General features: G+C 42.8%; 4 protein-coding genes and 1 long non-coding RNA gene across 5 annotated transcripts; 4 read left to right on the top strand and 1 right to left on the bottom strand.

Moving 5' to 3' along the window:
* The first annotated feature begins 262 nt into the window (after positions 1-262).
* Positions 263-2,389, top strand: LOC124192022. Its single transcript, XM_046585164.1, has 4 exons — positions 263-812; positions 874-1,311; positions 1,373-1,810; positions 1,872-2,389. Exons 1-4 carry the CDS (start codon positions 278-280, stop codon positions 2,387-2,389), a joined length of 1,929 nt encoding a protein of 642 aa, XP_046441120.1. The 5' UTR covers positions 263-277.
* A 70-nt stretch (positions 2,390-2,459) lies between these two features.
* Positions 2,460-5,280, bottom strand: LOC124188956. Its single transcript, XM_046581897.1, has 6 exons — positions 4,835-5,280; positions 3,958-3,995; positions 3,680-3,890; positions 3,483-3,624; positions 2,730-2,965; positions 2,460-2,671 (listed from the first exon to the last, which is right to left on the bottom strand). Exons 2-6 carry the CDS (start codon positions 3,993-3,995, stop codon positions 2,618-2,620), a joined length of 681 nt encoding a protein of 226 aa, XP_046437853.1. The 5' UTR covers positions 4,835-5,280; the 3' UTR covers positions 2,460-2,617.
* A 4,496-nt stretch (positions 5,281-9,776) lies between these two features.
* LOC124192031 (uncharacterized protein K02A2.6-like) lies at positions 9,777-11,823 on the top strand. The gene is made up of 3 exons (XM_046585176.1): positions 9,777-10,031; positions 10,393-10,680; positions 10,732-11,823. The coding sequence occupies exons 1-3, from the start codon at positions 9,777-9,779 to the stop codon at positions 11,821-11,823; spliced, it is 1,635 nt and encodes a 544-aa protein (XP_046441132.1).
* A 3,873-nt stretch (positions 11,824-15,696) lies between these two features.
* Positions 15,697-16,540, top strand: LOC124206761. Its single transcript, XR_006879699.1, has 3 exons — positions 15,697-15,793; positions 15,854-15,988; positions 16,051-16,540. It is a non-coding gene; the product is annotated as an uncharacterized LOC124206761 (long non-coding RNA).
* A 304-nt stretch (positions 16,541-16,844) lies between these two features.
* LOC124206866 lies at positions 16,845-17,690 on the top strand. Its single transcript, XM_046604187.1, has 3 exons — positions 16,845-17,045; positions 17,114-17,234; positions 17,526-17,690. Exons 1-3 carry the CDS (start codon positions 16,990-16,992, stop codon positions 17,673-17,675), a joined length of 327 nt encoding a protein of 108 aa, XP_046460143.1. The 5' UTR covers positions 16,845-16,989; the 3' UTR covers positions 17,676-17,690.
* Positions 17,691-18,906: the final 1,216 nt, after the last annotated feature.

Here is an 18,906-nt window from a genome sequence, read left to right on the forward strand (position 1 = left end):
AAAATTTAACGAAATAAAAATTTAAAAAAAGTTTCAATGTTATTAAATTAGTACACCACCAGTTTTTTTAAAAGACATAAAACCTAACCTGCACTTTCTGTGAGCGACATATGGACCTGCATTTTACCCACCAACCGCACGCCGCACCCTGCACTCCAGACTCCGCACTTTACCCCCCGTCCAACCTGCACCTGCACCCTGCACTTTACCGACACCCCATGTTAAACCGTCATTCTGTCTAATAATTTCAACAATACTAAAGTTAAATTCAACACAGATGGCGTCCGCAGATAATTTGGAGTTTCTGGATCGGATATCTGGTGATATTTTTTCCGAAGTTGCACAACGAATCCAGGAAAGCCGAACGGAAATCAGCAACATTCACAAGAGAGTTGAAGTTGCACAGTCCAAGCTTGATGGACTCAAGGGCAGCCGCAAGGTCACCAAGATATTTTCAAGTTCAATTCAAGTTGATGCAGAATCTATTGTGGATGGAGACATGGTTTTCTATCCCACACATCAACAAAATGGAGCAAGACGTAAAACACCTGCTCTTCCGAGTTCTGTGTCAAAACTGGGTCTTTTGATTTTCGACACCTGTGATTTTCGAACCCCCCAGAGACAGTCAAATTCAGATAAATCTTCTAAATCAACTCTGCGTCGTAAACACGATTCCGAAATCTCTACCGACACTTCAATCGGAGAAGCCGATACTTTGCCGTATCAAGATCATTCTGATTGTCCTTGGTCCATCAGTAGTCAAAGAGATCAACTAGAACGAAGCAATCCTCTCAATTTTTCCTACATGCCCGGTAAATTTTAAACGTTACATTAACTGAATTTTTTAGAAAATTATCTTTAATACCTTTACAGGACTGGGAGACATTCCGGAATTGGATCTTCCTTTGGCCCTTCCAGACTTGCCAGGTGTTGCGGATAATTTGGCCTACAACGAAGACATTGGCCCAGTTGGTTCAGAATCTATTGTGGATGGAGACATGGTTTTCTATCCCACACATCAACAAAATGGAGCAAGACGTAAAACACCTGCTCTTCCGAGTTCTGTGTCAAAACTGGGTCTTTTGATTTTCGACACCTTTGATTTTCGAACCCCCCAGAGACAGTCAAATTCAGATAAATCTTCTAAATCAACTCTGCGTCGTAAACACGATTCCGAAATCTCTACCGACACTTCAATCGGAGAAGCCGATACTTTGCCGTATCAAGATCATTCTGATTGTCCTTGGTCCATCAGTAGTCAAAGAGATCAACTAGAACGAAGCAATCCTCTCAATTTTTCCTACATGCCCGGTAAATTTTAAACGTTACATTAACTGAATTTTTTAGAAAATTATCTTTAATACCTTTACAGGACTGGGAGACATTCCGGAATTGGATCTTCCTTTGGCCCTTCCAGACTTGCCAGGTGTTGCGGATAATTTGGCCTACAACGAAGACGTTGGCCCAGTTGGTTCAGAATCTATTGTGGATGGAGACATGGTTTTCTATCCCACACATCAACAAAATGGAGCAAGACGTAAAACACCTGCTCTTCCGAGTTCTGTGTCAAAACTGGGTCTTTTGATTTTCGACACCTGTGATTTTCGAACCCCCCAGAGACAGTCAAATTCAGATAAAACTTCTAAATCAACTCTGCGTCGTAAACACGATTCCGAAATCTCTACCGACACTTCAATCGGAGAAGCCGATACTTTGCCGTATCAAGATCATTCTGATTGTCCTTGGTCCATCAGTAGTCAAAGAAATCAACTAGAACGAAGCAATCCTATCAATTTTTCCTACATGCCCGGTAAATTTTAAACGTTACATTAACTGAACTTTTTAGAAAATTATCTTTAATACCTTTACAGGACTGGGAGACATTCCGAAATTGGATCTTCCTTTGGCCCTTCCAGACTTGCCAGGTGTTGCGGATGATTTGGCCTACAACGAAGACGTTGGCCCAGCGATCGCACCTTCACTGATAGCGGCCCTTCCCGATTTATCTCAACTAACTGAAAACATCAAAACTGTTAAACATTTCCCTGTTCCACCACCACCTCCGCCGTTCATTCCTGATCCAGCTCCGAGCACCAAGCCCAGCGCTGCGTCTCTGGATCGTTCTAACCTTTTTTCGGACATTCGGGAAAGGGGTGGATTGAATAAACTAAAATCCTCTGCTGGTCTTAAATCTTCGGCTTCAACATCTCATCAAGCTCCGGCGGGCGACTTGAGGGCCGATCTCTTTAACCAGCTTTCCATGGGGCGAAAGGTCAGTTATCTTTTTCGAGTGTTTCGTTATTTGAAAAGGAGAATGAGTATTAAACTTTACCCGATTTGGTTGAACAGCGACTTTCTAGTGAGAATCAAGAGGTGGTTTGGTGGATGAGAGGAATTTCCGTCATGATTTCACCTCCTCCTCATTCAGCAGGCGCCAACGTCTCCAGTTCAGATGAAGATGAAGATTGGAAATGATATATATTTTTTTGTCGATTGAAATTACAAAGAAATACAATCGCGAGCCTCAGAAACAACACACAAGAACGAATAAATAAATATAGAAAATCGCAAATTTTCAAGCTCAAATTTTCTTTCTGTCGTTTTTTTCGTCGTCGTTCTAAGATTGTGCTTCCGTCAATTGAATTGTCTCAAATGGACTGCCAGATTCGCTCTAGAACATGAAAACAAATTCAGTTATTTGATTAAAGAAGGTAAAGATTGAAACTTACTTTGTAAGCGGTCATCGAACGTATTTTGTTGACTAGACCAAAGCTTTTCATAGGAACAGTCACCAATACTTCGCCCTCCTCATCTTCGTCGTCATCCAGAGCGCAGCTCTCGGCTGTCGCCAATTCCGTTTCACATTCGTTACTGCCATTGTCTTTGAGACTGGAGGTCGTATCGTTGCCACCGCTACTGTTGCTCGGTGTAGAGGAGCGCCACTTCCTCCGTGAAACTAAATCCCCTAAAGTGATAAAAAAGTGCAAAACAAATAAGTGCATGAAAGAACGAAATTTAACCTAACAAAATCATTTTCTTAGATAAACCCCAAAAATGTATTAAAAAAACAGCAATTTCATTCAACTTCATGATCAACCACTAAAAACATTTCGTAATCACATCGCATCGCATCGCATAAGGAAGGGAAAAAAAACTTAATTCCAACGGGGTTTTGCGCACTTGGGTGGAGCATATCTTGGTCCATGCATGGCACGAGCAGTGGGCTGAGGATGGGCAACTGTTGTTGCGGTCAAAAGATTCACTCCGACAGTGGAAGGACGAACAGAAGGAGGAGGAGCAGTTAGACGAATCCTTGAACCAGTTATGGACGACCGAGGTCGAACCGAAGGCTGTGCAGCTTGAAAGATTGCAACATGTCTAACTACATCCACAACACGTGCATTAGCTGGATCAGGAGACACTAACGACAAATAAGGGCGTGGAATCACAAGGGGAATGACCAAGTAAACTAAAAACTATACCTGATCGTCCACGTCCAAGCGTAACGTGTGGAACACGAATATAATCATCCATGTCAACCACAATATTTGCAATATTTTGGATGTCTTGTCCTTGGTGAAGGAGTTGAGTTGCTTCGTTCTCAAGGCCGATGGCGGCACGACTCTAAAACTTTGTATGCTAAAGCTCTTAACTATACGTATAGTATCTATAAATATACCTGAATTCCTGCAAATTCTCTTTCTCTGGTATTCAATCGTTGCTCACGCACAGCCAGATCTTCTTGAATCTGTCGAAGTCTCATTTCTTCCTCTTGAACTGTCCGACGTGCTGCCGCCAAGTTTTTTTCAAGCAATTGTTGGGATCGCCCAATGTGTTCCCGCTGCGTGTTGAGCTGTTTAAAAAAAATCGATTGCTTCTTCGTGTAGCATCTGGGAAAACACAAAAGATTAACAAATATTTATACAATATTTTAACCCAAATTATTTTAATACTTACTTGTACAATGTTTTTTTCCGGTATGAAATGCTGCCCATCTAATTCAAATAGGATAGGTTAACTGAGTATGTGTAAAAAGTATTATACGGCTATTAAGAAGTTTTTGTATGGTATAACATTGCAAAAGATTTACACCAACACGATAATGCTAGGGAGATCATTTTAAAACCTAAAATTGAATGCAAGTGTATCTTGATACAACTCATTAATGATATTTGTTAAAATAAGCGGGGGACCCAAATAAGCGTATTTGAATTATCTCTTTCGATGACAAAATCAGCAAGACGAAGGGTTGATTGCAAATGGATAAAAGCAAACATTTCAAAATTATAAATATGGTACCTTTGTTCATGATTTCTTGCTGTATTGAGATGAAGCCTTTCGTTTAACCCCACAAAATCATCAGTTAATTGCCTTTCAATATGCAATAAAAAAAGTGTATGGCTAATCAGTACGACAAGCAGACTACAAGCGAAATATTGTCAGGGCTGCCTCTTTTCATTACCATGTTGCCAAGTATGTCTTTACGTTACAAGATGGCATGAGAATCTTAATTTAGTCCTGTCAGCTAGCTATTCCCCCATCAGCTTCTGCATTCTGTATTTTTATTTATTATTTATTATTTCATGATCATGATCCATTTCACCACCAGCTAGCTACCCACCTCTTCGTTTATTTATTTGTTTTCGTTCGCTTGATGCTGCTGTTATTGCCATGCCCTGCGGAGAAATTTCTAAAAAAACTATTGCCCTTCTTTCTTACTTTTCTAACATTTTTTTTCCTTTTCTTTTACACCCCTCTCGTAATTTCGCGCCTTAACAAATAAAATAAAATCGATCGTTCGATCTCTCTTATTTTTTTTTTTTTTTTGACTCACCTGTTCGGTTGACCAGGAGGCATAGAGTGGGCCTCAATTCCTTGGAATCGTGCTGCCGGATCGACTCCATGGGCAACTCGACCGGCGTAGAAACACGACGAGCCAGCGGCCCCAGCTTCCTCTCCGACGCCGACTTCAACTTTACCCCGTTACGCAGCTGACGGATCACCTGCACCCACAATTTTGCCTGTCGTCCCAATGACAAAGAAAAAGATTAGAACTCGGAGGCAAAAGAAACAAAACGGCCGCCCACCTCCATCACTTTCAAAAAGTCTAAACTGGCCTCGTGTGTCGTGTGCGACGGTCTACGTGTCGGCCGTGATGTGTCTATTTGCGGCCAGTGACGTGACCGTTTTCCATCCTCTCGCGTTTTGTTATTCTCAATCATGACATCACCCAACACACCGACGTTTTATTTTTTCCCAAAAAAGTAAAGTTCTTTTTTTCTCTCTTTTTCTTCTTCTCTTTGTTCGGATATACGATCGAATAAACGAGCACGTTCATGACCGGCCATTTCCACCACCTACTCGAATTTCCCAACTTTTGGACCTGCCACGGCCGCTGGACTGTGGTCCGTCTGACTTCAGAAACGAACCTGTGTTGCCGCCGTTTGAGTCTTTTCCATTCAAAATGAACCCCACGCCGGAGATGAATCATGCGGGCGCTCGGCTCGCGCCTCATTCAAATTTCTTCATCTCGGGGAAAATAAAAAGTGCGTCATGTTCTCTCTCCCCCCATTCCAGCACCGTCGCTTTTTAGGAATCTTTTTTTTGCCGCGCTTCTGGTGATGGATGATGCGAGATGTCTTTTATTCTCTCCATCTTTTTTGATTATTTCTACGTGTGTGTGTGTGGCTCTCGTTTGGATAAAGGGGCGATAAAGAAAAGAAGGAAATCAAGAACAAAAGGCTGTGAGACTCTACGATGGCATCGGTTGGAAGATGCCCAGTGCACCTAGCCAGATGCGCGCCTTTCGACTTGTTCTAGCAGCGACTGGGGCTGCAAGCAACAAGATGGACGGCAGGGTGTTTTGTACGGCACCTGAGGACGACATTCCTCCACTTCTCGCTTATTTTTCTTTCTTCCAGGCTGTTGCCAACATCAGACCTCCCACCCTTCCCTATTGAATATCCATTTCAATAACCATAAAAGAAGATGGCCATAAAACACCCGAAGAAAAAGCGGCCCAAAGTGAGAACAAGTTTACGGCTTCGACTTCCAATATAGTCCACAAGGCGATTTCCCGTTTAATCTCCAATCTCCTCCAAGGAACCGACGATCGTAATTACTTTAACGGGGTAGGGGGGAGGCAACTCGACATTTTCATTGCTGGAAACGGACCTTCTATTTTTATTATTTTGTCGCTCAATTGAGAGAGAAAGAGACAGCCGCAACGACGAAACAACAAAGAGAGAGAGAGAGGGGGCCAAAGACTCGGCCAAAGAGTCATCACGGAACAACAACAACCCAAAAAAGAATTTAAAAAAAGCACACAGAGAGTTTGTGATTTAATTTTTTGTTCGTTGGTTGGCTCATTCGTTCGAATGCGATCTCGACCCCCGCGTGACCCAACCAACTCCACCCTTTTCCGGCCATTCCGATTTTCTATTCAAAATCCCCCCCGCCGTCTCTCTCTCTCCCCTCTCTTTCTGTCTGCCTCGCGACTGTTTGATCCTACCGAGGGAAACTCGTTTTTTTTTTCTATTCTATTCCCGGTTTATTTTCGGAAATTAACTCTGTGACATCATCAAAAACTGACACACAAGAGGACAAATAGACACAGAGGAACGGGGTTCAATGTCCCCTGGCAACGACGAGTTCCTTTTTCTCACAACACAAACATATGGGACAACGACTGGAACAACAACAACAACTACTGGCAATGATAATCATAATCATTATTATCCTTACGATCCCCCCCCCCCTTTTTTTTTCTTCTCTGTAGAAACGTATACTGCGACTGCCACTATTTTATCTTCCTGCCCATAAGTTCCACCCACCCACCTACCCCCGGTCGCCTATAAGAGAAATCTCGGGCCCAAATCGACGACAAAGATTTCCCCTCGATTGTGACTTGTGCACACCAGCTACACATTGTACGCAGGAGAGACACACCAAGGGTACACACGTTGGTTGCGGGTTAAATGTCAACCGAATATTTTTTTTCTTATTTCTCCCCCCGTCACCTTTTTATTCGATTATTTCCCTTGAAAAAAAAGGAAAAAGAAGAAAAAAGGAAAAACTGTTTCAAAAGACTTGCACTGCAACATCGGCGAGGGTAAACCTCTGGTGCTCCGCGTGCCTTTTGGCGCTGCCAAAAGGTTAACCGCATCCACACGCTCCCGCGGCGCGCGTGAGACGCTGGCAACCTTTTATTACTTTCCATCCCTCTCTCTCTCCCCCAATCATGTTTCTCCGTCTCTCCTTTCTTCTCCTCATTTTCCCATTTTTATTTTATTTTCTTGTTTTGTTTTGTTTGTCGGGTCTTCGATTTAAACATGTTTGTTCTGATGTACACATTCTCCTCCTCCCCCTTTTGCATCTGCGCCATCGTCGTCTTCGGCCACCAGTTTCTTAATCATCGCCAGAGTTACTTACCCAGTCGGCCAGATGGAGTTCCGTCAGCTCATGCGAATGGGTCTCGGATTTGTTGTTTCTCAGTTCCCGCCAATCCTCGGGTGCTGCCGTTCCAGAAGAGTAAAAGAAAAAAGAAGAAGATTGTAGGTCAAATAATCAAAGTGGGAGTGGAACATGAGGAGCCATGAATAAAACATGAAACGAGATAATGGGAGGAGGAGGAGGATGATGATGGTGATGATACCTGATAAGACTTTGACGATATAGTCTGAATGCAAGAGCGTCTCGGCGACGAGTTTGCGGCAAATGGTTCCAAAAATGGAATCCGCCTGACGAAGCTGTGCTGCTGATTTGATTGCGACACCGCTGGGCAACATCACATGGAAAAAGAAAAAAAGACAACAAACAGACGAGCAAAAAAATAATGGTTAAAAGAAACTCAACAAAATCAAACAGACTTTTTATGTCAATCTACCGAGTCAGAATTTTCTCCGACAAGAATAGAAAAAGAAGAAACAAACATGAAAAGGTAGCCCAAATAAGTCGAGCGCAAGTCAAGTCGAATCTCCTCGGGTTGTGTAATTTTTGGGCTGCCTTTGATGCTGGACCACATCCGGATTAGAAAGAAAAAAAACAGCGGGCGGTTCTATAACCCACACTCGACAGACAGAGATGGACGAGGTCCACATCAAAAGCCAAGCTATAACGTGCGTCGACAAAGAATGCGCGAGCAGCTGCTGCTGCCACACGGCCGATCTTCTTCTTCTTCTAATGCGGCAATTTTTGGTTCTTCTTTCCTTTCCATTTTTCTATTTTTTGCCCTTAGAAAGTTGTAGAATGTAAATGACTCGGCCAGACAGCAGAGTCAGAAAGAGAAGAAGAGAGCAACGCACTTGAACCCCGAGAAACATTAACTGGCCCTGTGCTCCGTGCCATCTGGGCACCGAGGGATATAACTTTAACTAACTATCTGGTAAACTTGGCAAGGGCTTCTTCTTTCATCTTCTCTCTCTCTCTCTCTCCCGGATGGACAATCACTATGGCGCTTTGTCTCTTTATCTACTTCACCAGACGATTAAGATTATGGGGGAGACCTGCTAATTCTTCTTTTCTTTCTTTTTTTTTTAAAAATGAGACGCACGTCGCACCTGTTACACTTTTGAACTTCACCTTCACGTCGCCCCCCTGGAGTTGCAGGCACACACTCACGCCGGAATTTTGGGCAGCCCATTTGAATTAAGCGAAACGGGAGATGAGGTGGGCAAAGATGACATCACCCACACACACGAGGATCTTGTTCCTTCTCCCCTCGGTTTGTTGTTGGTTCATTTGAATTCTCTCGTGAGCCAAAGAAAAATGACGCCACCGCACGGATTCATTGACAAACCAAAAGGGAAAACGCGCAACGATTTTGCGCTGCCGAAAGATGAAAAAGAAAAGTCGATTGTGGTGGTACGGTGATGGCTCTCCCGCGGTTAGTTGAAGAAAGTAACTACGTCTCTCATGCCCTAACGTCGTCTGGTAGTGAATCTGAGTGGCGCCAAGAATCGACAGTAGATGGCGTTAAAGTTAACTTCAAGCCACATGCAAAATTCTGCCGTATGAGTCATTGGCTTAGCTGCCCAAAACACGCCGCTGTCTTCGCCCTGGACCCATTTTTCGCAGTTATCGTTCACAAGATGGCCTCTTACGAGTGCTAGGATTGCACACAGCCAAAGTGGTTCAAAGAGGCGCTTTATTTGTTATCGACTTTGTCGTGGTAGACGAGCCTGGCCAGCCACCCCTTCTAGGACTCCCGTCTTGCGATAAGCTGAACTTGATTCGGCGAGTCGATGCTGTTCAGTTGCCAGTCGAAGCTCCGATGCCGCCAATCGTCGCGGAATTTATGGACGTCTTTACGGGAATAGGTAAATTACCTGTCGAACATGACATTAGGCTGCTGTCAGGTGCTCATCGCGTGGATCCTGTTGTGTGTGCAGCCAGTCGACTTCCGTTCCGACTGGAGGATCACGTTTTCAAGAAGTTGGACGAAATGGTCAACGACAAAGTCCTCACCCCCGTGCAAGAGCCAACTGAGTGGGTCAGCCGCATGATGGTGGTGGGAAAGCCGGACGGCGATGTCCGTATTTGTCTGAACCCATTTGAACTAAACAAGACCAACCAACGTAAACATTTTGCCGTCCCCACCGTTGAGCAGCTGTTCAGCAAGTTGGGTAAGGCTCGATATTTTTGCAGCCTTGATGCTGCGTCTGGTTTCTATAACATTCCTTTGTCTAATGCAGCTAATGGCCACTCCGAAAGGCCGTTATCGCTTCCTCCGGCTGCCGTTTGGGTTGAAGTCAGCCCCTGAAATTTATCTTCAGACAATGAACGACTTGTTTGGAGACCTGCCCGGTGTGCTCATCTATTTTGATGATTTCCTTGTAACGGGTGAAACGGAGGAGGAACATCTCACCAACCTTACGTTGCCGTCTCCATTACTTGAAGCTTCAGTTAAAGAAGTGCAAGTTCTTTCTCCAGGAGCTCCCGTGGCTAGGCCATGTCATTGGCCAAGGAACTTTAAAGCCGGACCCTCTCAAAATTTCAGCAATTGTGATTCAAATCACCTGATGCCTGATCAGGTGATCAGGCATGATCACCATGCCTGATCCAACTTTTCCGGCAGATCTTGTCCGTCTCCTGGGCATGGTGACATACCTGGACAAGTTCTGCCAAAATCTCGCGGGTCTGACACGAACCTTACGTAACTTTCTCAAAGCAGACGCAGCGTGGGTGTAGGAAGAGCCCCAGAAGATGGCCCTTGGTCAGCTAAAAAGTGCATTGCCATCTCTTCCAGTGCTCCGACTGTTTGACCACTCGCTGCCCTTGGTCGTGTCAGTTGATACGTCTCCCGTCGGCATCGGTGCAGTGTTGCTTCAAAATAACCAACCGATCGCGTACTCATCAACGTCGTTAACCGAAACTCAAAAACGGTACTTTCAGATCGAAAAGAAGCTGTTGGCGGTCCAGTTTGGACTCATGCGCTTCCGGCAGTACGTCTATGGCCAAATGGTGGTGGTTGAAACCGATCACAAGCCGTTGATTGGCCTCCTGGACAATCCCATTGCTTCTTGTTCCCCGAGAATCCAGCGGATGCGTCTACAACTCCAACGATTTGATTTCAAGCTAATCTACAAGCCGGGCAAGGAGCTGTTTATCGCCGACACACTTAGGCGGGCTCCGTCGCCCCGCCTTTTTACCGATGACGTCACTCAAGACTGTGAGGAGCAGGTTCGTGCTGTTCTTGACCTGGTAATTCCTCATGATTGAACTCGTGTCAAGTTTGCTGCAGCAACGACAGCAGATCCAACTCTCCGTATCCTGAAAGAAGTCCTTCGTCGTGGATGGCCTGATCACAAGGCCCAGTGTCCGGTGTCCGTAAAACCGTTCTGGCCAGTACGCCACCACTTGTCTGAAGCTGATGGTCTGCTACTCAATGGCAGCCGGTTGGTGGTTCCGATTTCGCTTCGGCAGGAAGTGTTGGCCGGAATCCACGACGACCATTTTGGAGAGGTGAAGTGCATCTTACGGGCAAAATCGGCCGTTTATTGGCCCGGGTGTGACGAGAAAATTTGCAACATGGTGGCCAGCTGTTCGACCTGCCAAACGCATTGCCATCGAAACCCAGTGCAGCCTCTTCGTCCAGTGCCGTTGCCGGTTCATGCCTTTCAGTGGGTGTCGGCTGACATTTTTCTGCATGGTGGCGTTCACTACCTCCTGGTTGTTGACGCATATAGCAAGTGGCCAGCATGCGTTCCATTGCGCAGTTTATCGTCGTCGTCCGTCGTCGCCGAAATGGAACGCATATTTAGTGACTTTGGCGTTCCGGAAATCGTCATGTCAGACAATGGCTCTCAGTTTGATTGCGCCGAATTTCGAGAGTTCTGCGAGGGCCGTGCAGTTCGGTCAGTGACGTCCAGCCCAACCTACGCACAGTCCAATGGTCTGGTGGAGCGCCACATACAGACAGTGAAAAAGACGCTCCTAAAAATGTTTACGGATGGCCGGTCTCTATGGGAGGCCTTGGCGGCCATTCGGTCAACTCCAATATCGTCGGAACTGCCGTCTCCAGCAGTGTTGTTGCAGGGACGCCACCTTCGTGACAGCTTGCCGTTTTTGCAGGATCGTCTGGTTCCACAGTTTGTACCTGCCAAGTTCGTTCACGGCCAGCTCCAGCGTCGTCAGGCTACGGCTTGTTTTAATCACAGCGGTCGTCCGGATGTTCGTGGGTTGGCGCTCATTATCGGTCAACGTGTCCGGGCGTTCGTCTCTGGATTGTGGTTACCAGGTGCCGTCGAAGCTGTTTGCAGCGAGTCTGACTCATACGTCGTTCGGCTGGCAGACGGGCAAGCTTTTCGGTCGGACGCGCCGTGACATCAATCTTGACAACTCACCATCGGTAGGATTGGCCGTCGGTCAACAGAGTGGCGGTGCTGCTGTAATCCCGTCTGCTGTTCGCGGTTATCGCCCCGCCCCGACTTATCATCTGCTGCCGGCCCTGTCTTAGTCTCCACTTGGTCCGCCTGCCCGCGCTGTGAATGGTCCAGTTGCCCAGCCGCTTCCGGTAGCTCTGGGTCAACCGTCAATGGTGCCACAGCCTCCGCCAGTAGTTATTAACCCGTCACCCGGCCCGGCAACCCCTGCAAGACCACGTGCGGCGCCCGTCTCAACCGAAAAGCGTGCTGCCGTCCAGCTGCCCTCTCTCCAGTCGCCCCTGACTGAGTCAAGTCCGCTGGCCGTCGCGCCGCATCGTCCGGGCTCGACTCGCTCTGGTCGCCCTTACCTCAAGCTGTGTTAATTGTCTGTATGTGATTCATTGTCTGTTGTCCTGGCTGCTTTGCTAGTGACACTTTTGGCCGTTTTGCTCTACTTTCACTCAGTTTTGGGGTCGCTTATGCAATTCGTCATCTAATTCTCATTCCTTTTTTTTCTTCCTGTGTCTCGTCCCATTGTTCATGTCATAGCGTGTTCTTGTCTCATTATTCATTTCATTGTGTTTGTTCTCTTGTTTTCGTCCCATTGTTCATGTCATACCATGTTCTTGTCTCAGTGTTCATTTCATTGTGTTTGTTCTCTTGTTCGGCATGTTAGTTCTTGTCGTTCGTTTGTGTAATCAGTGTGCGAGGGTGAGATGTTGTAGAATCTAGCGCTGGCCGCTAGATGTCGTGCCACCTAGAGTGAGCATATCCCCGCTATGCAGAGCCCCAATACATCAGTCTTAGACACGCACTTGTCTTTATAACACTATGCCGACTTCAAGAAGATTTCACCGGTGTTGAACAACTAAAGATTCCAATTACGTGCGACAATCAAAGCGCAGTACGGCTGTCTTACAACCCTGAATACCACCAGCGAAAAAAACACATCCTTGTCAAATACCACTACACACGCCAGAAGGTCAACGAAGGTAAAATTGAAATAAAGTACATCCCACTGAAGATAAACTCGCCGATATACTGACCAAACCCCTTCCTGGCCCAAAGTTCACCAAACTGCGCTACAGAATTGGAGTTAGAAAATTCACCGATTGAGTAGCAACATCTCGACCCCCCTTTTTCCTTTTTGAATAAGTCCATCTTCCGTTTGTTTGTTTTGAGGGAGAGTGTTGAGCGGCAAAACCCACACCCGTAAGTTGAGATGCTGTTTAGCATCCACCTCAAACATTTCCTCGTCTATGTCAAGCTCGCTACTAGCTTCTGTAGCGAGCTCTCTCTGTCTCTCCTGTCATTAAAGTACCATGTATAATCGAGTGTAATAATAGTATATTGTATTGCCTAAACGTGTGGTGTGGAATAAATTTTGTTTAGCAACATGTGAAACTCTCTCATTCAAACTCAACAAATTAGTTGAAATAGGACGATTCATTAATTTTGCTACAAATTCTTAACTTTACGTCACAATTCTCTGATGATGATGCACAGCCATGAGTGTAGATGACTAGCATAGCGCTATTCCTTAATTTCCAAGTGAATCGCAGTTAGCGGGCAGGGAGAAACAAACTCCACAAGAGAAATTAAAAAGTGAGAATGAAGGGATATGGAGCAGCACGATCTAGTAAACCAACTCCAACCACAAAATCAACAGTAAACGGCCGAGGTATAGTGATGACGCTACTGATCCCGCGCTCATCGCAAGGTGCGCTCCTATAGGAAAGTCTTGTATCTCTCTTACTTCTACAACCGCACTCCCCTCACTCCTACCCATGCTATGCGTGCACCTTTTTTCCATCTCTCGTTTTTTCTTCTTCTCCGTTTGCCTTTACAACTTGACGCCTTTTACCCTCCTTTGAACAATTTTATGTCCCCCCCTTATAAAGCTTTTATGTTTATTGAAATTCTTAACTTCCAATCTTTTTTCGAGGAATCTGTCAAGAAAAATCTAAGAGTGATGTCGTCTTGCTCGTCGTTGAATGAAAAATAAACTTTGAGAGAGAAGTAATAAATTTTAACAACAAAAAAATAAATATAACAAATTAAAAAAGGCACATATCAGATCCCAAGGAAAAGTCAATGGCTGTCAACGTTGTGATATTACGGTGCTGATCGGTGTAAGAATCACTGAAAGTGGAGTGGTTTACTTCCGACCGCCGCAAAATAATCTTCGTCACAAATAGTCGTATTTGGATTAGTCGGAGCAAGTCGGAAATTTTCAATTCGTTTTTTCCCTCTTGTTTACTTTGTGATCCATCAATAACTGGTTCGATTGTTGCAAAACGGAAAAGTTAGGCTAATTTGTTTAAAACAAATTAGCCTAACCTAACTATGCAGTGTTTGCTGAATCAAATTTGATTTTAAATTGTTTTCATGAATTAAATCAAAAATTAAATCATTTTTAATTTAATTATTCAAATTAAATCAAAATTGGGATTTTAATTTGATTTGTGATTTAAATTATTATAAAAACGGTAAATTTTAAATCGAATCAAGAAATTTTTTTTCAAGAAAATGTTTCCTCCACGAGATACTGGCAGTGAGCCGGAGACAGATAGTGATGATGAAGGTAAATGTTATTTAATATTTGCGGTATTATTTACACTTATCTTTTTTCACACTTGTCTTTAAATAATAGTGTCTTTAAGCCAAGCTGCAGCTGCTGCTTTGTTAAATTTAGAGGAAGAACAGAATCTATATGCCGATATTGACGAGAACGAAACCGAGGCTGTTTTTAATATATTAAAACAAGGCGAGAAAAGTGATAAAGTAACAACCTCAAATTTCCTTGACTTGGATTCGGTGTTCATTGAAGAAGATTTTTCTGCTTCCTCTGCCTTGAAACAAAGCATTAGAGAAACCAAGCCTTTTTCGTTGCCAAAGCATTTTAGGGGTGCATCGCACACAATGAACCTTGTAGCCAAGAATGATGCAAACAAATTAGTGGCGAAAGTAGATGATCCGATGTTTAAACTTCTTTTTCGCCGAGTGTTCAGCAAACTAAAAGGATTTTGGAACAAGATAGGAAGAAGTGTTGTTATTGTTATTTTTTGATTTAATTTTTGATTTTAATTCATGAATTAAATCCAAAAAAAATTTGATTTTTGATTTGATTTTTGATTTCCCTAAAACTAAAGAAAAATGATTCATGATTTTGATTCATGAATCACAAAACACCGTGATTCAGCAAACACTGTTTGTTTTACATTTGTGTCTGTTTTTTCTTATTATTACAGGCTCAGCAAGTTGGCCTAGCTTCGGTGAGCATCAGGTTTTCCGATGAAGTTGCATCTTTGGTTCTGGTCGCTCCAGGCACAGATCATTACAGTTTGGATTTTTGGCCGGCCCAGGTTCGTACAATACATTCCCAAGGTGAGAAAACCAATATTACATGTTATTTTATTACCCAGGTCCCCTAACTGTTCATAACTTGACAGCCTCTCTTCCTTCTACTACAACTGAGGCGAACTGAGGGTGTAACATCTGTACCGGATTTAGTTCTCGCTTGATCTCCTGATGTTCACTCTCAACAAGATGCCTACCGGATAGCATATCAAGAGGTTGTTGAGGTAGATAGTAACCCTCCTTCTGCCGGCGATGTGACAGCTCTGAACGCTGCCGATACAAGTGGCGTTCTAGTTACCTCCGCTAATCCATTGGTCACGTCTCTTTTACCGGGTCGCAATTATTCTCTATCCATAATTGCCTTAGTAATGGTTGGAATAGAAAGTGACTCCATTGCCGTTTATCAAGCTACAAGTATAATGTATTCATAAATTTTATTCTCGAATAAATCGCCATTATTAATTTTATTCAGATCCTTGTGCCGAACGGTTTGAATGTCTCTGCTTGGAAATTTGATGTCATTTCCAAACAAGACAGATATACTGTGGTTTACATTCGGAATGATACCTGTATAAAAACCTTAACAAAATCAAGAGGTTTCCCCTTTATTCAAATGAATATTAATTTAGGCGATTCTAAGACCCGTGAAGTAACGGAACCGCGGATCCTGTCGGAAAACCTTTAACCTGGCAGTTATCAAATCAGGGTTTTTGATATACGCCATGGTCTGTGGAGTGAGCCGAACACTAACTTTCAAGTTGTCTGTAAGTAAATTATTTCATGCGGTGAAATCTGAAAGCCTTAAAATTATTTATTTGATATGCAGATAAACGAAAGTTCAGCACGTAACTTCAGTGTGGTGGCTACCAGATCATCTTACGTGGTCTGCCCCATTTGATTCTATCTACACCAATTACGTCACTCGGCGGTATAACATTATTAATCTAATATATTAATTACTTCAAATTGTCATTTCTTATTCTTTCATATATCGTGCGGCTGATAATGTCATTTGGAGTGAATTGAGTTCAGTCATCAGTACGGATAAAGAAAAGAAACAACTGACTGTTGGCGAACGTTACGTCGTTTTAATTAATTCTGCTAGTCTCTCAGTAGAGAGTGCTTCATCCATCAAAGAAAGCCAATCCAGGTATCAGTCAGGGTCGGTGGAACTAAAATCGGCGATTGATTGACTTCATTGAGCGGTAGCATTCGCAGCTGCCAACTGAAGTAATTACTCATTTTATTTTGTGAGTGCGTATGAATTGTCTTGATGACGCGTTGTCTTTTGACTTTAACATTAGGGTGGAATTTCAAAAATTTTGTTCTGTTACTTATGTATGAGTTTTTTGTATGCTTGAGTCGTTGTATCCTACTAATGCATTGTTCGGTTGGTATGCACCTACTTAGGTGGATACCACGACTCAAACATATAAAAAACTCATGCATAACAAATTTTTTAGGCCACTGTGGAGCGCATTGGCGTAAGCTGCGCACCACTTTTGCTTTTCACGTTTTTCACAAAACAAAATATTAGCTGCTAAAATACTGATGATCAACATATGTTTACTGTCGAGTTTACTAAATTAAAATGTTTATTTTAAATTATATTAGATCTCATGAAAAAATAAAAAATAATGCTTCCCCAGTCAAAGTTGTGAAAAAGATCATCGTGGGCTTAAAGAGTGTTCAAATTGAGGAATTTTCACGAAAACAGGAGAGTTTTGAATTGAATGACCTCGCCGATTCCAGTTTAGGGGAGCAAATGATAGACTTTTTCTCAACGGATAACTACGGTATAGTTTTACGCAAAATAATCCGGTGACATATTAAATAACTATTAAATTAACTGTTTCTTAAAACTCATATTTTACTTTTTGCTCCATCAGTGTTTTCAAACCCTATATTGCATTGAAAGGGGGCTTGCAGATGTTCGTGCAAGCTGAACGTGGGGATTGCCAATTTCTAAAGAGATGCGTGCAGCCACTTCTCAGTGGTTCAAAGTTACAGGTAATTTTAGGTTGCGTCTCACAATTATTTACTTTCAGTAAATTGTTGAAAAAAATTACGATCGAAAAATATCGATAGTATTTTTTTAAAATAAATAGTACTTTTCATAGTAATTCGATAGTAATTTTTTCAATGAAAAAGTACTATCGACATAAAGTTTTTAACACGCAAGTTTCTAAAAAGTTACTTGTGGTAACCATTCTACTGAGAATAAATATTTTTTTTATTTTTTATATTTCATGTCAGCGCAAAACACAATGTATTTTTTTATTTTATATAAAAAAATTTCAGACACAGCATACCAAAGTTTATGTAGCGCCACTGCAGGATGAAACCATTCCCATTAAAAACGCTCAACAAGCATCTTACAATGTCGAATGCCTCGAATGCGGAACAACTATTGATGCACTGGAGCTGGCGGCTCATCATTCTATATGTTAAGACAGACTTTACGAGTAAGGATGAGGTAAAAGAAACTTTTGATATTGTACTGTCTTCCTAGCAGTCCGCAACTGCATCAGAAGACGCAGACAGCGGTCCAGACGAAGGAGAGATGACTGCTTTATCCAAGAAAACTTGGGTCAACGTCTTTTTTCATTTGGACTATTTTGCGGTATATTTAAGCAGCTTTAACTATTTAAGTAATTTTTTTATAAACATAAACATTTTTCGTACAATTCAGGTATAACAATTATCCAAATTGGGCCGCTGGGGTCTTTTTTTCTAAGTGCATTAAAAAAAGTGTCTGGTGCTGTACAAGACCATCCATTTCTTAGAGGTTTGAATGTACAGAAGATCGCTGATCTGTTGGCTCAGTACAAAAGTGTGCGCTCCCTTTTCGATGACAAAGTTTTGACTTCTGAAGATTATCTGAAATGCGCTTCGTTCGACCCGTACACGAAGATCTCGCAACGTCGATGATTCAGCTGTCTTGCCAGAACCACTTTGAAACTTTCATTTAAAATGTTGAAGTGGCACTGTTGATTTTCCAACAAAAGGTAGGAAATTGAAATTAGAAGGTGTTTTCCAGTTTTGAACTGGGGACCGTCAACCAGGGCGGGATCTAGAAAGCGAAAAAAAAAATGTTGTTTCCTTTCAACTGAGCCCATTGCGCAGCTTTCCAAGACCACAAGTTAGGACTTGTTTCAGTAAATTGATTTTGTCCCTGACGACTTCTGCAGAGTCGATGGAAAAATTACTCATGAAATAATCTGTAACGGAGGTTCATTTTCGATTGCATGAATTAAATCACATTCATTTCGCATCAATACTTTCGCGGCTTCAGCCAATAGACCTTATTGGCCTGAGGATTTTTTTCTTTTTAAAACTTAATCGAACTTAATAATACTTTCGAATTTTAAAATGTTGTATTGTCTAACTGTACTGTTGAATAATTGCACTGATTTACGTTAAACACAGAATATCATACACAGAATATCGTACACCGAAAGTCAAACTCGGAATAAATACATGGCTAGCAGCCATTCTTGACAAAGTTATCGATTGTAGTTTGTTTTCCTTTTATTGCAATCTTTAGTTTTCAAATAATTCTTGTCAGTAATAAATTGAGCTACAAAAATTTATGAATCAATCAATTATATAATCCGTTGATCCGTCCATTTCGTCAGCTTCAGAGACCGTTCAGACATTCAGTATTCAGTCATGATTCATG

The sequence above is a fragment of the Daphnia pulex genome, chromosome 1 (assembly GCF_021134715.1).
Source record: "Daphnia pulex isolate KAP4 chromosome 1, ASM2113471v1".
Classification (NCBI taxonomy): Eukaryota; Metazoa; Arthropoda; class Branchiopoda; order Diplostraca; family Daphniidae; genus Daphnia; species Daphnia pulex.

Excerpts from the sequence above, each read along its gene's own strand:
- LOC124192022 (XM_046585164.1), top strand. The coding sequence starts at position 278 with ATGGCGTCCGCAGATAATTTGGAGTTTCTGGATCGGATATCTGGTGAT. Across the intron at positions 813-873 it reads CAATTTTTCCTACATGCCCG|GACTGGGAGACATTCCGGAA; the intron begins GTAAATTTTAAA and ends ATACCTTTACAG. Across the intron at positions 1,811-1,871 it reads CAATTTTTCCTACATGCCCG|GACTGGGAGACATTCCGAAA; the intron begins GTAAATTTTAAA and ends ATACCTTTACAG.
- LOC124188956 (XM_046581897.1), bottom strand. The coding sequence starts at position 3,995 with ATGGGCAGCATTTCATACCGGAAAAAAACATTGTACAA. Across the intron at positions 3,625-3,679 it reads GAGAATTTGCAGGAATTCAG|AGTCGTGCCGCCATCGGCCT; the intron begins GTATATTTATAG and ends ACAAAGTTTTAG. Across the intron at positions 2,966-3,482 it reads GCTTGGACGTGGACGATCAG|GGGATTTAGTTTCACGGAGG; the intron begins GTATAGTTTTTA and ends TTATCACTTTAG.
- LOC124192031 (XM_046585176.1), top strand. The coding sequence starts at position 9,777 with ATGAACGACTTGTTTGGAGACCTGCCCGGTGTGCTCATCTATTTTGAT. Across the intron at positions 10,032-10,392 it reads ATCACCTGATGCCTGATCAG|ATCGAAAAGAAGCTGTTGGC; the intron begins GTGATCAGGCAT and ends CGGTACTTTCAG. Across the intron at positions 10,681-10,731 it reads CTCAAGACTGTGAGGAGCAG|TTTGCTGCAGCAACGACAGC; the intron begins GTTCGTGCTGTT and ends ACTCGTGTCAAG.
- LOC124206866 (XM_046604187.1), top strand. The coding sequence starts at position 16,990 with ATGATAGACTTTTTCTCAACGGATAACTACGGTATAGTTTTACGCAAA. Across the intron at positions 17,046-17,113 it reads GTTTTACGCAAAATAATCCG|TGTTTTCAAACCCTATATTG; the intron begins GTGACATATTAA and ends TTGCTCCATCAG. Across the intron at positions 17,235-17,525 it reads TCAGTGGTTCAAAGTTACAG|ACACAGCATACCAAAGTTTA; the intron begins GTAATTTTAGGT and ends AAAAAATTTCAG.